The sequence below is a fragment of the Myotis lucifugus genome, unplaced genomic scaffold, assembly GCF_000147115.1.
Source record: "Myotis lucifugus unplaced genomic scaffold, Myoluc2.0 scaffold_1126, whole genome shotgun sequence".
NCBI lineage: Eukaryota > Metazoa > Chordata > Mammalia > Chiroptera > Vespertilionidae > Myotis > Myotis lucifugus.
In genome coordinates this window covers 53,820-65,930 of record NW_005872174.1, presented here as the reverse complement: position 1 = coordinate 65,930, position 12,111 = coordinate 53,820, and the positions used below count along the sequence as shown (strand labels likewise).

General features: G+C 59.6%; 1 protein-coding gene across 1 annotated transcript in view; it reads right to left on the bottom strand.

Moving 5' to 3' along the window:
- The window catches only part of LOC102424797 (hemicentin-2-like), a gene marked incomplete at both ends in the record, with an annotated part of 105,169 nt that overhangs the window by 39,760 nt on the left and 53,298 nt on the right, over positions 1–12,111 (bottom strand). The window contains 14 exon segments of the mRNA XM_023748081.1: positions 217–292; positions 294–388; positions 1,485–1,598; positions 1,694–1,867; positions 2,882–3,073; positions 3,752–3,838; positions 4,254–4,367; positions 5,447–5,614; positions 6,796–7,077; positions 7,934–8,095; positions 8,366–8,485; positions 8,639–8,735; positions 9,745–9,920; positions 11,126–11,249. Of these exon segments, the coding sequence (XP_023603849.1) occupies positions 217–292; positions 294–388; positions 1,485–1,598; positions 1,694–1,867; positions 2,882–3,073; positions 3,752–3,838; positions 4,254–4,367; positions 5,447–5,614; positions 6,796–7,077; positions 7,934–8,095; positions 8,366–8,485; positions 8,639–8,735; positions 9,745–9,920; positions 11,126–11,249 (1,981 nt within the window).

Genomic DNA, 12,111 nt, shown 5'->3' with positions numbered 1-12,111 from the left:
CGGTAAATCCAAACCCGGATGACAACAGTCGGAAGGGAATTAAATGGGTGAATATAAAGTTTAATGTTTATGAGACCTGTTCCCTTTTAAAGGAGTAGGATTTCCTATTAACATGTAAAGAGCGAGGCAGGGCCCAGCCCAGCTCTGGGGCCAGGTGCTCTGCCTGTCTCTACTGGAAGGTTCCGAGCAGGGCCCGGGGGACCCAGAGGAGGGCACCTGAGGCTGCCCCGGGGGCCCAGCTCACCCGTCCATCCTTGTACCAGCTGATGGCAGGCGGGGGCGCCGCCCAAGCACTCACACTCCAGGGTCAGGGTACTGTTGACCTTGGTCTTCACTTCCTTCACACCGACCTCCCCCATGGAGTCGTCTTTGGAGATGGAAGGGGGGACTGCAAATCGCAAAGAGGTCTGAGGAGCCGGCCTGGGGAGGGGGCGCACCCTGGGCCCAGGAATGGGGGGCTGGCTCCAGACAGTGGAGGAACAGGGGCCTGGAGATGGATCCACTCCTGGGGCCGTTTGCCTAGGGCGGGGGTGGGGAACATCTGTCCAGCGGGCCGGGCCGTGTAAGACCTCTGAAATCATTTGGCCTGGCCCTGCCCATCCGGGGGCTTAGACGTGTCAGATGGTGGTGAGAAAGGGGACAGGCAGCGGGTCAGAGCCCTCCTGCCAGGCTCAAAATTCAATCAATCTAGGAGCGTTAGGTGGCCAGTGGGGGGAAGTAGAGGACATACCTAATACTTTAAACAATAAAGAATTATTAAAGTAAAAAAAACTAGGAGCTTTCTTTATAGCAACATAAGTTTACATTAAGTGAATTATATTAAGCAAATGATGTTATAAATATCCACATGGCCATTGGCACGCTAGCCGGTTTGGCTCAGTGGATAGACCATCAGCCTGCAGACGGAAGGCACATGCCTGGGTTGTGGGCTCAATCCCCAGGAAGAGGCGTGCAGGAGGCAGCCCATCAGTGATTCTCTCTCATCATTGATGTTTCTATCTCTCTCCCTCCCCCTTCCTCTCTGAAATCAATAAAAATATATTAAAAAACCACAACCACCAAAAACAAAACATAAAACCAACACATGGCGCTTGGCAGAAAAAAGGTTCCCTACCCCTGCCTTAAAGGCAAGACCGTCAGCGATGGTTACCGGACAGGGCAGGTCGGAGGCAGGGGAATCCCTGGGGTGACGTCTGGGGGCCCCAGGTCTCAAGTTGTGGAGGCTCTGACTGCATCACGGCAGAAAGAAGCCAGGACTGGAGCGGGGGTGGGCATCCACGTGGCCCGAGTCCTAGCTCGCCATCCCCCCTCCGAGCGTCCTGGGCCCTAAAATGGGGAATGACCCAGCCGGCCCGCTGCCTGGCGACTATCAGAGCAGACAAGCCCAGGAAGGCGGCGGGGGTGTCAGGAATGGCCCCGGCGCCGGGGTCCCAGGGCCCCGAGCCACCTCCTGCTCCCACCAGTGCCCGGGGGGCCCGACTCACTGAGCACTTCCACGTGGTAGTTCTTCACGGCCTCCCCAAGCCCGTTGGTGACCACGCAGGTGTACTGGCCTGCGTCTTCCTTCTGGGCATTCAGGATCTGCAGCCCGTGGGTACCTGCTTGCGGAGCAGCGGCCAGGGGCACCTCAGGCCTGAGCTGGGCTTCACCAGCCCCGCCCTCTGACCCCTCGCTCCTCCCCCCAGGGCATCACCTGGGAGCAGCTGGATGTTGTTTGAGGCCTCAAACGGGGACCCGTCCTTCATCCAGGTGATGGTGGGGGCGGGGAAGGCCAGCGCCTCACAGATCAGAGAAATGGGGTTGTTGATGGTCACGGTCACCTCCTCGTCTGCTCCGTCCTCGGTCACCCCCAGGATGGAGGGAGCCACTGTGATGGGAGGCCAGGGGGGTGCTCGTGAACAGAGAGCCCGACCCTGGGCGCAAGGACCCAGGAAAGCCTCAGACCCGCGGTGCTCAGCCGCCGTGCTGCTGCTATTGTCATTGCGCAGGGGAAACTGAGGCTCGGTGGAGCCCAGGCCGGTGCGGCCAGAGTTGAATTCAGGCCTCGGTGACCCAGGTCCCCAGCTCTCCACCACTGAGCAATACCATAGGGCGGTGGTCGGCCAACTGCGGCCCCTTGAGTGTGGCTCTTCCGCAAAATACCACGTGCGGGTGCGAACGTACGGTGCGATTGAAACTTTGTGGCCACACTCAAGGGGCCAAAGAGCCGCATGTGGCTCTAGAGCCGCAGTTTGCTGACCACTGCCCTAGGGGAAGCTGGACAATTTCTGCCTCAACTTCCCCCACAGCCTCTTAGCATCCAGGGTATCTAGTAATTTAACCAGAGTCTCCGCAATTCTGTTTGTTTCCAATCTGTGCCACTCCCAGAGTGGAGGGTGGGGTAGGAGGTGGAGTGATGGTCCCTGCTGAGTTGATGCTCTCTGTTGTCACTGACCCTAAAATGTCCTCTTTCGGGCCCTGCAGGGACCATCCATTTGGCCACCAGCGCTTTTAGAAATGGATTTTACGAAACTAGCCCGTGCCCCTCTTGTTTTCAAATCCCCGTTTCTCCAGCCCAACAAAACAGCTGTTGCTGCATTGCCCTCGCCCTCGCCCTCGCCCTCGGGGGCGGACAGCCTGGAGGGAGCCTTGTCCTCTCTCTCAGCCACAGAGCTCCATCAGTGACATGGGGACAGGCGCGCTGCCCCCCTCCTGGGTTGCTGTGGAGATCCAGCCAGGAAGGCCTGTGCATATGCCTGGTCTCTAAGGGCTCAACCACTAGAGCCGCTGTTGTTGTTGTTTGTTGTTGAACATGGAGGGCTTTATGGGAAGCTGCCTATCAGGTCACCTGGTTCTGCCTCCTGCCAGCACCTGGAATGGCCAGCAGATGCCCAGCACTCACCCAGGACGCTCAGCTGGACATGCTTGGTCCTCTCCCCCGCGGCGTTGGCTGCAATGCAGGAGTAGTGGCCGGCACTGGACAGGTTGGCCTGGAGGACCTGCAGAAGGGCTCCGTCTGGAGAGACGTGCTGGGTGTCTCCACCAGCCAGGGGCCGGCCGTCTTTGAACCACGTGACCCTGGGCTGTGGGTGGCCTGTGTGGGGAGGAGAGAGGCAGGTAAGACAGTTCAGCAGGATTGGACCAGGTTGGAGCAGAGGTCGCTGCAGGAAGGGGGTGGTGGGGGACATGGGTTTTCCGTCCCAGTCCAGAGGCCCAGGCAGCCGGGCAAAACACAGAAGCAGCCACCACAGGCCTGGGCCTTTTCCTAAGGGGTTTGGACAGAGATGGCTGGTACGGACAGAAGACAAGATATTCCTTCCATCCATCCATTCATCCATCTAAACATACATATATACATATACCTATCCATCCACCAATTTGTCCACCTATCCACCTCTCCATCCATCCATCCATCCATCCATCCATCCATCCATCCACCTATCTATCCATCCATCCATCCATCCATCCATCCACCCACCTATCCATCCATCCATCCATCCATCCATCCATCCGTCCGTCCGTCCATCCCAGCTCAAAAGCATAACTAAGGCACTGGGGGAACCATGGTGACAAGGTAGACTGTGGGTCCTCAAGGAGCTCAGAGCCCAGCTGGGGTACACAGGTGTCACAAGGCCACCGTGGATCAGTGTGGTCAGTGCTGGGATGGGGAGCAGAGGGCTGGGATAGGCAGGCAAGATCCCCAGTACCCCCCTTTTCAAAGCTGCCTTCTCACCTTTCTCCCAGCCCGCCATGTGGCCGTGTGTGGCCTTACCTGTGGCGTTGCACGTCAGGTTGGCTGTCTGTCCCTCGGGGACCTTGACCACCTCCTCCAGGTCCTCATTCTCGATACTGGGAGGAACTGGGAGAGCGGGAGACAGCCGGTCACTGACTGGAGCTGGCTCGCTCGGGCTGAACCCCAGAGCAGAAAGCCTAGAGCATCTCTCTTCAGGCTCCTGGTTTCCCCATCCCCTCGTGCCTGCTTCCACAGGGCCGAGGGAGGACCAGTGCCCTGGGACAAGGCTCTGATCAGGGCAAGGTGGTGTTAGGAATATTTTCTCCTTTCCACGTTGGATTATAGTAGTCCCTGCTGCTTCTAGAAAGTTCCATGATGGCCTCAGAGTAGGAACTGCTCATGAGGAAACAAGCTTTGGCCTGCCCTCCTTCCTGAGTGGACCTCCTACTACAGCAAGAGCTCTTGGTCCTGGACCGCCCCCCGTAAGCTCCCCAGCCGGAGGAAAGGATGTATGGGCTACAAACACGGGGCTGTGACATACCCAGGACCTCCACGCTGAAGTTCCTCCGCACCTCCCCAGCCTCGTTGCTGGCCAGGCAGGAGTAGAGGCCTCTGTCTCGCTCCTGGGTCCGGGTCACCTTCAGCATCCAGCCACCTGCGGAGGGAGGAGAGAGGGCTCCGACTGCGGCTGTGAGCTGAGCCCAGGCTGACCACCAGGAAGAGGAGCGTGCCAGGCGTCTCCATCTGATGTGTCTGCCTACCCCAGTGTCCCATTCCTCAGGTGGGAAAACTGAGGCCCAGGAGGGTGAACAGATGGGTGGAGCCCCCTGGACATTAGACATGCGCAGGGTAAGCCCGAGGCCCCGTTTAAGAAGAAGGATCTGTCACCTGGCTACCCCCACTTCTGGAGACTGACCACGGCTAAAAGGACAGCCATGGGCCTGGCCCAGGTCAGACCGCCCTGCTACGCTGATGGACCCTGGAAAAGGCCGCCTTCTCCCAAGACCAGCCCAGGGAAGGCACAGGCGTGGGACACGTGAACACGGCTGTTCCTAAACCCAGGGCAGACATCGCTAATCGATCACCGCTCTCCTTTCTGCTGGGCCCTGATTCGGCCCCTGAGTCCACCTCATCGCAATGCATCTGGCAGCCCCACCAAGGGCTCAGAGGAGGTGCACAAGGGGAAGCTTACTGCCCTCCCAGCTTTGGAACAACCGGAACATCCCTGCAGGTCACTGAGGGTGGACTCCAGGGGGCCCTGAAGTCCTTATAAGCTTTGGATGGGACACTGCCTCCTGGACCTCAGTTTCCCCATTTGTGTGTCAGTAAGAAAGATCACAAACTAATTTTGTGAGGAGGACGAATATTCAGAGGCAGAGGTGCTTAGACCCTATGTCCGTTCGCCCACCTGTACTGTTGTATGGGATGTTATCTAAGTGCCATGAGAATTTTTGCTGCAGGACTTATCAGAACCTTGACTATAAATGGCCACTGTGAGTCTCTAGGAGGGGAGCAGAGCAGGAAGCCTTTCTAAACGTAGTCAAATCTAATGTGTTTCCTGGAGCACATCACCTGACCAGTGTTTTGGGATATACTCCTGGGGGACCAACAGCCGAAATGTTTATGCCACCCTGGCTGGCCGCTCAGGGTCAGAAGTCATGGGCATGTGCTGAGCAGAGGCAGAAGCGGAGGGCCAGGCCCGATCACCAGACAATCCCCTGGTCAGCACCTTACCCGCCAAGAGGTAGGTGTCCTCCCCGGGGCTGATGGGCTCCTCCCCTCGGAACCAGCGGACCCCCGGGGGTGGGATGCCTGTGGCTTCACAGAGCAGCGTCAAGGGGCTGTGCAAGGCGGCAGTGACGTTGGTCAGCGGGTCCGAGTCTCCGATGAGCTCTGGGGGCACTGGACACAGAGAAACAGCCTTATTCAGGATGCAGACAGGGCCGTGTGCTCCTTCCTCGACCCCCACGCACGGCCCTCCCCCAGGAGCCCCACCCCACTCAGGAGGGGCCGAAGGCTTCAAGAGCTGCTCCCACTGAAAGGGGTGAGTGGCGACCACAGGCGGGGGCTTTTGCGTCGAGAGAACCCTTTGGGTCCTCATTTTCTATCGACTCTAGAGCAGTGGTTCTCAACCTTCCTCATGCCGCGACCCTTTAACACAGTTCCTCATGTTGTGGTGACCCCCAATTTCATGGTTACAAATTGAACATAACTAAAGCATAGTGATTAATCACAAAAACAATATGTAATTATATATGTGTTTTCCGATGGTCTTAGGCGACCCCTGTGAAAGGGTCGTTCGACCCCCAAAGGGGTCGTGACCCACAGGTTGAGAACCGCTGGCCTAGAGGGATGCCAGGAGGATTCAACAAGAACACGTGTAAAGCTCTCGGCACAGTGCCTGGTACGGAGCCGATGCTGAGCAAACGAGACTGGCCGAGAGCAAAGGTGAACACAGATGCGTCCCCCAGATCCACGTGTCAGAGCTCCGTGGTGTCGAGAGCATCCACTCGCACAAGAAGCCCCGCTCTATCAGGCTGGGGTGAGCGGGTGGGGTGGGGTCCCAGCCGCACGGCCCATCTCTCCCATCTTCTCTCCTGCCCTAAGGCATACAGTAGGAGCTCAATAAAAGATGGAAACCACAAAGCTGTTCTAGCTACCCTGAACCTGCCACCCCTCCCGGCCTCTGCCTGGCACATTTCCCCCCTCACCCTGGCACCTGGTTAACTCCCACCCTGCTTTTACATTTCAGCTGAAAGGCCACCTCCTACAGGAGGCTGCCCTGACTTCCCACGACAGCGTTCAGGCCCCCGAATTCCCCTATCACCTGTAAGTCATGCAGGAGAGAGTAGCTCATTTCCACAGTGCCCAGAACAGAGTAGGGGGACAGACAGGAAGGGAGGGAAAAGTGGGGGGAGACTAGGGCCATTTGAAGCCAGTCCTGATTTGGGAGCAGTGCTGAAGGCTTCCTCCAACAGACCTCACCAGAGGCCTGCTTCTTGGGAGAATGAGGCGTGACCCGGCCTTGCCTTCTCCAGTCTGGGCCCCCTTCCTGCCCGCCTCCGGCCGCCCCCGGTCCTCACCCAGCACGGACAGCGCAAACCTCCTCTCGGCCCTCCCAGCCACGTTCTCGGCCAGGCAGCTGTAGCGTCCCGCGTGGGCAGCCTGTGCCCGCTCCACGTGCAGGCTCTGACCCTGGTTCTGCAGCCGCAGGCCAGGTGCGGCTCCCACCGGCTGGCCGTCCCGCTGCCACGTCACCCTGGGTGGGGGTTTCCCCGTGACGCTGCATTCCAGAGTGGCCTCCGCGTCCTGGACCACAGAGACCTGTGCAGGGGGCTCCCGGGGGCCAGCGATCTGCGGGGGAACTGGGGTGGGGAGAAAGTCGCTGTGGCCGCTGGACAGCAAGCACTCACATCAGGCCCCAAGCTGGCCTACGTTCCCCACGGCCACTCCCTGGCCGTGTGACCTTGGTCAGGTGACCTCATCTCTCTGGGCCTCCATGTTCCATCCTTATAATGGGGCCATACGGTGCTCCACTCCTGCCTCTGTCTAACCTGGGGTCCCGGGGAGGGGCCTGCTGTTTGGAAAACAAGCTCTCAGCACAGCCCGGAAGAGCTGCGGGAGGGTTCCTTCCTCAGAAACCAGGCCTTCTCGGAGTTCAGACAGTCGCGGGGGGCCGGCCAGGGCAGGGTTACTCTCTCCAAAATGCTTTTCATTGGGGGGGGGGGGTGGCGTGGATAAGGACACATTTGTAATATCTTAATCAATAAAGGGGGAAAAATGTAAAAAAGAAGTGTTTTCTGGTGATATAGATTAAAACGGAAATTGATCTACTAAAAAAAAATGCTTTTCTTGGTCTTATTTCCTAGGCTGAGATATTTCATCTCATCACTGCAGGACGAGTAGCCAGGACTTAGGTTTCCCTTATGCACGGGAGCTTCATAGAAATTCTACATTCCTTTCCGCTTCTGTTCCAAGTTGTGTTTTTCCCTCTGGGCCACTGGGGGCTCTTGGGGTCACGTTGCCGCTCTCAGGCTTAGGCCCGGAGCTGCAGGAAGCTGGCTGGGAGGGCGGTTAGGGAGATGCCCGGAATCTAAGAGGCCAGGGAGTGCTCTCATTATCGCTGTTCCTGTCTCGGCTTGGATCCCGGGGGTGGGGTCTCCCCTGCCTGCCACCCTCTGGCCCCTTCTGCCTGGCTCAGGTCACCCCGGCCCGGCTCACCATGCACCTCCAGCTGCTGGTCCTGGCTGCTGTTTCCGGCCACGTTGCTGCACTCACAGGTGTACGTTCCCTCCTGGGCCGGCTGGGCTGGGCCCAGGTACAGCAGCCGCCCCACCGCCGACACCTGTCCGAGGCCGGCCCCCTCCCCGGGCACGGGCTGACCTGGGTGCAGCAAGAAAAAGCCCCTGGTTCCCGGTCCTTCCACCAGTAACACTTGTCCCCCCTCCCCCCACCGTCCCGGCCAACTCCGGCAGGAGGAGGCTGTCCCTGCCCTCGATGGGTACCCCACCCCAGAGCCCAGCGGAGATGGAGGTGGGTGGACCTTCAGCCCCAGGGGTGGGGGTCCTGGTTACAGAAATGACACTCAGTCCCATTCTGCTCGGTCCCCAAGTCCGCTGGGCACCCCAGCCCCTTCCCAGCCAGCAACCCTACCGTCCTTCCTCCAGGTGATCTTGGGGAAAGGGACACCCCGACATTCGCAGGACAGCCTGGTGGGGTGTCCCTCGGTCACGGTCAGGATGTGGGGCTCCCTTGAGGGGAACACTGGAGGGACTAAGAGAAGAGAGGGTGTGAGGGGCTGGGGAGCTGGGAGGGGAGCGGGCTGCACCCTGGGACCCAGTCAAGGCAGCAGTCCCCCAGGGCATGCGAGCTGGCCGCGCAGGGGCAGGGCAGGGGGGACCGCAGCCCAGCCCACGAGACCCTCACCCCAGACGTTGAGGTTGTAGTGTTTCTCCGAGCGGCCCGCCTGGTTCAGCGCCTCACAGGTGTAGCGGCCTGCGTCCCTCACCTCCGCCCTGTCCACCTGCCGACAGCGACGGGAGCCATCAGCAGGGGCAGCACACAGATAGGTGCCCGAGGCGGACTGTGTGACTGTGGGCAAGTCCCTTTACCTCGCTGTGCCCAACCTCCCCACCTGGAACCTGGCACCTCCCGCACCACGAAGTTTCCAGAAGCCGCTGCCTGCGGTGGCCTCCTGTGGGTCAGGCGCATGGACTGGGCTCCCCAAGTGGCATCCCTGCCAGCCACATCCGCAGCCCAGCCCATGTTTGACAGAACAGCCCAGAGGAGAAGGTGGAGGTTGAAGAAGGGTGGAGTGGGGGGGGGGACCCTGTCCTCATGGTGGTGACGGCTGCGGCTCTGAAGAATGAAGGGCAGGAGAGGCAGGCATTCCAGACAGAGCAAACCACAGGAGGTGCTCAGAGTCGGGGATGATCATATCACAAGGTGTAGGGGGGTGGGAGGAGGAGCAGGCTGGAGTGGAAGGTTCTCCCAACAGCAGGAGAGGCACCGCCGCTCCCCGAGCTGAGGTGGATGAGCTGTGCTCTGGGGCAGGGTGGGGCCTCAGGGGCCTGCCTCTGGGGACCCTCCCAGCTCCCAGGAGAGAGGCACCAGTGTGTTTGCAGGTGAGAGACCCGCGGCCAGGGTGTCAGGACGCCAGGGGGGAGGCGCAGCCGGAGGAGGCAGAGCTCAAGTTTCAATCCAGGCTGACTCCGGAGTCCCGACCCCACACCCCCCTGCCTTGCTGGGCCAGATGCCCATACAAGGGCTTAAAGGCCCAAAGGCAAGGAGGCTTTTGAACAAAGAGTGAAAAACAGGTAGAAAGAGAGCTGCCGGCTTCGTGGGGGGCTGAGGGGCCCGAAGGCTCAGTCCTGGGCCTTCGCTCTCAGTCCCCGTTCGGCTGGAAGCAGCTCCGACAGGTCGGGAGGCTGCGCCCTGGGTGTTGGGTCTGGAGGGGCCTGCAGGGCCCACGCAGCTGAACTGACGGCGCAGGACACCCAGGGGCCCGCCCTGCGCGGGCTCCGCTCACACACCTCCAGCAAGGCCTTGTCTGCAGAGAGGCGGGCTCCGGGCCGCGGCTCCAGGGGGCGGCCGTCCTTCCGCCAGCTCAGCACCGGAGGGGGCACGGCGTGGCTCTGGCACTCCAGGGCCACTGACTCGTTGGCCACGACGGACACGTTCAGCTCTTCCCCGAGGATGCTGGGCGGCACTGGGGAGGGGGCGGAGGGCGCTATCTCAGCAGGTGGGGGGCCAGCAGGATGGAGCCAACACCCTGAGCCGCAGCCCTCTCATCCCCCCCTCGACGACCTCCTGCGCCGGCCTCAAAAGGAGGCCCAAGGCCCCAGGTCCGAGGGGGTCGGTGGGTTGTAACAGCGGCAACCTCCCGACTGACGGCACTTCAGGACAAGACGTTACCTCCGAGGGACAGTGGGGGACGGGACTCGGGATTTCTCTGTATTATTTCTTGCAACTCACGTGAATCTACAATGATCTCAAACTCTTTTTAAAATTTACAGTATTTTAATTTTTTTAAATGTGTTTTCAGAAGCAGGACCCCAGCCACCTTTCTCCTGAGACATAAACAACCCTGCAGAGGAGGGTCAAGAAGGCAGGGTCGGGAGTCAGAGGCCCTGGCTGGAGTCCTGTGACCTGACACTTGGTCACTGTGTGATCGTGAGGGTAGCCACCGGGTGGGGCCACCGGAGGTTAACTGCAATGACACAGGTCGCTGAGCACACGGTGCCTGCTATTATCCGGACGCCAGCGACAGGAAGAGCTGGAATGGAACGCTCCCCCCCACCCCTACCCCAGGCTCTACATTTCCCAGAGTTCCCTTGTGCACCTCCAGAGACCCCACAGGATCCCATACGAGGACATTTTAAAACCAGAGCAACTGTCACTGTGTTCTCTGAGTGTGGTGAACCCCGCGGCACCTTGGAAGTGGGTGCCATCTTCACCCCTTTCCCAGAGGAAGACACGGAGGCTCAGAGAAGCGCAGTGACTAGCCCAAGGTCACGGCCACAGGAAGTGGCGGAGGCAGGATTTGAACCCCAGATCCATGCACTCCAGAGCCGGTCCCTAACCACCACCCCACATCACCTTGTCCAAATGCACTGTCACCGCACTTGACCCAGGAGAGTGAAAACGTCCGGTTCCTGACTCTTGGCCGTGTGCACCTCCTGCCACTTCGTGCCCCTTCTACCTCTTCCCTGAATTTGGGTCACCTGGTCGAGCGGAGCCACCCCCCTGCCCCCCATCCATAATAGGGGAGCTCTCACTCCAACTGACCCCCACAGGAAGACAGCCACTGTCTCAGGCGGCATGTCTCCCACCCAACCACCCTTCCTTTGAACGTGACCAGACACCCCCCAGCCCCACGTCCTTGAGCCGCAGCCTCTGGGGCCTGACACTCACCGTGGACGTGCAGGGCGACGTCCCGGCGGTCCTCGCCCACGGCGCTCACAGCCACGCAGGAGTAGGTGCCAGAGTCGGAGGCCCGGGCACTGGCCAGCGTGAGGGTGCGGCCCCCGGGAAAGACCTGCCCCCCAGAAGGAAGCCCACGTGAGGTCATGCACCCCAAGGCCAGCTCCCACACCTCCCAAGCTGGCCCTGCTGCACGGCACGCCGCCTCGGCACCCCCGCCGGCCGCCGGGCGATCACATGGGTCCTTTAAAAGGGCCCCCTGTAGTGTGCCCCGCCAGCACGGCCAGGGGTGAACCTGAGTGGGGGCGGCTGAAAGGCTTAGAAAAGACAGACAAGAGAATGAAAGCCGGGTCTCGGTGGGACGCTGCTTCTCTGAGAGACAGCGACCACGCCCACAGCCCCGTCTTTATTTTATAGCAGATGCCACGAGGCAAAGTAAGGGCGTGGTCAAGATGTTTACAACATTCTCCTGGGTTTCCATCCTACTCAACTACATGCACCTGAACTCTACCAAGCCCACATCACTCAGGCATGTGGGGCCACGTGTTCGGACCATAGGTTCACGCTCACAACTACAGCTGTTGGCTATAATTGTGCTGGGAGGGCCCTGCCCTCCAACCTGGGACTTGCACGTGGCCATGAGAGGACTGTGCCCTCTCCTCAGTCCAAGGCTTGAACCTGTCCAAACACTGTAGCGGCTCCCCACGCAGTAGCTTTGCTGTGGCTCGTGAGCCCTTGGGTGGGGGCCGGCACACGTAGGATACACAGGGGGTTGCAGAGTTAGTACGAAAAGAATGCAAAACGTCTCGTTAATCAATTTCCATATTGATATTGATGAAATGATGCTTTTTGGATATACTGGGTTAACCAAAATGTCTATTAAAATGCTTTCACCTGTTTCTTCTTACTCATTTCCTGCAGCTACTGGGCATTCTAACTCACACGCTTGTGGGGGCTTGTTTCTGGAGACTATGCTT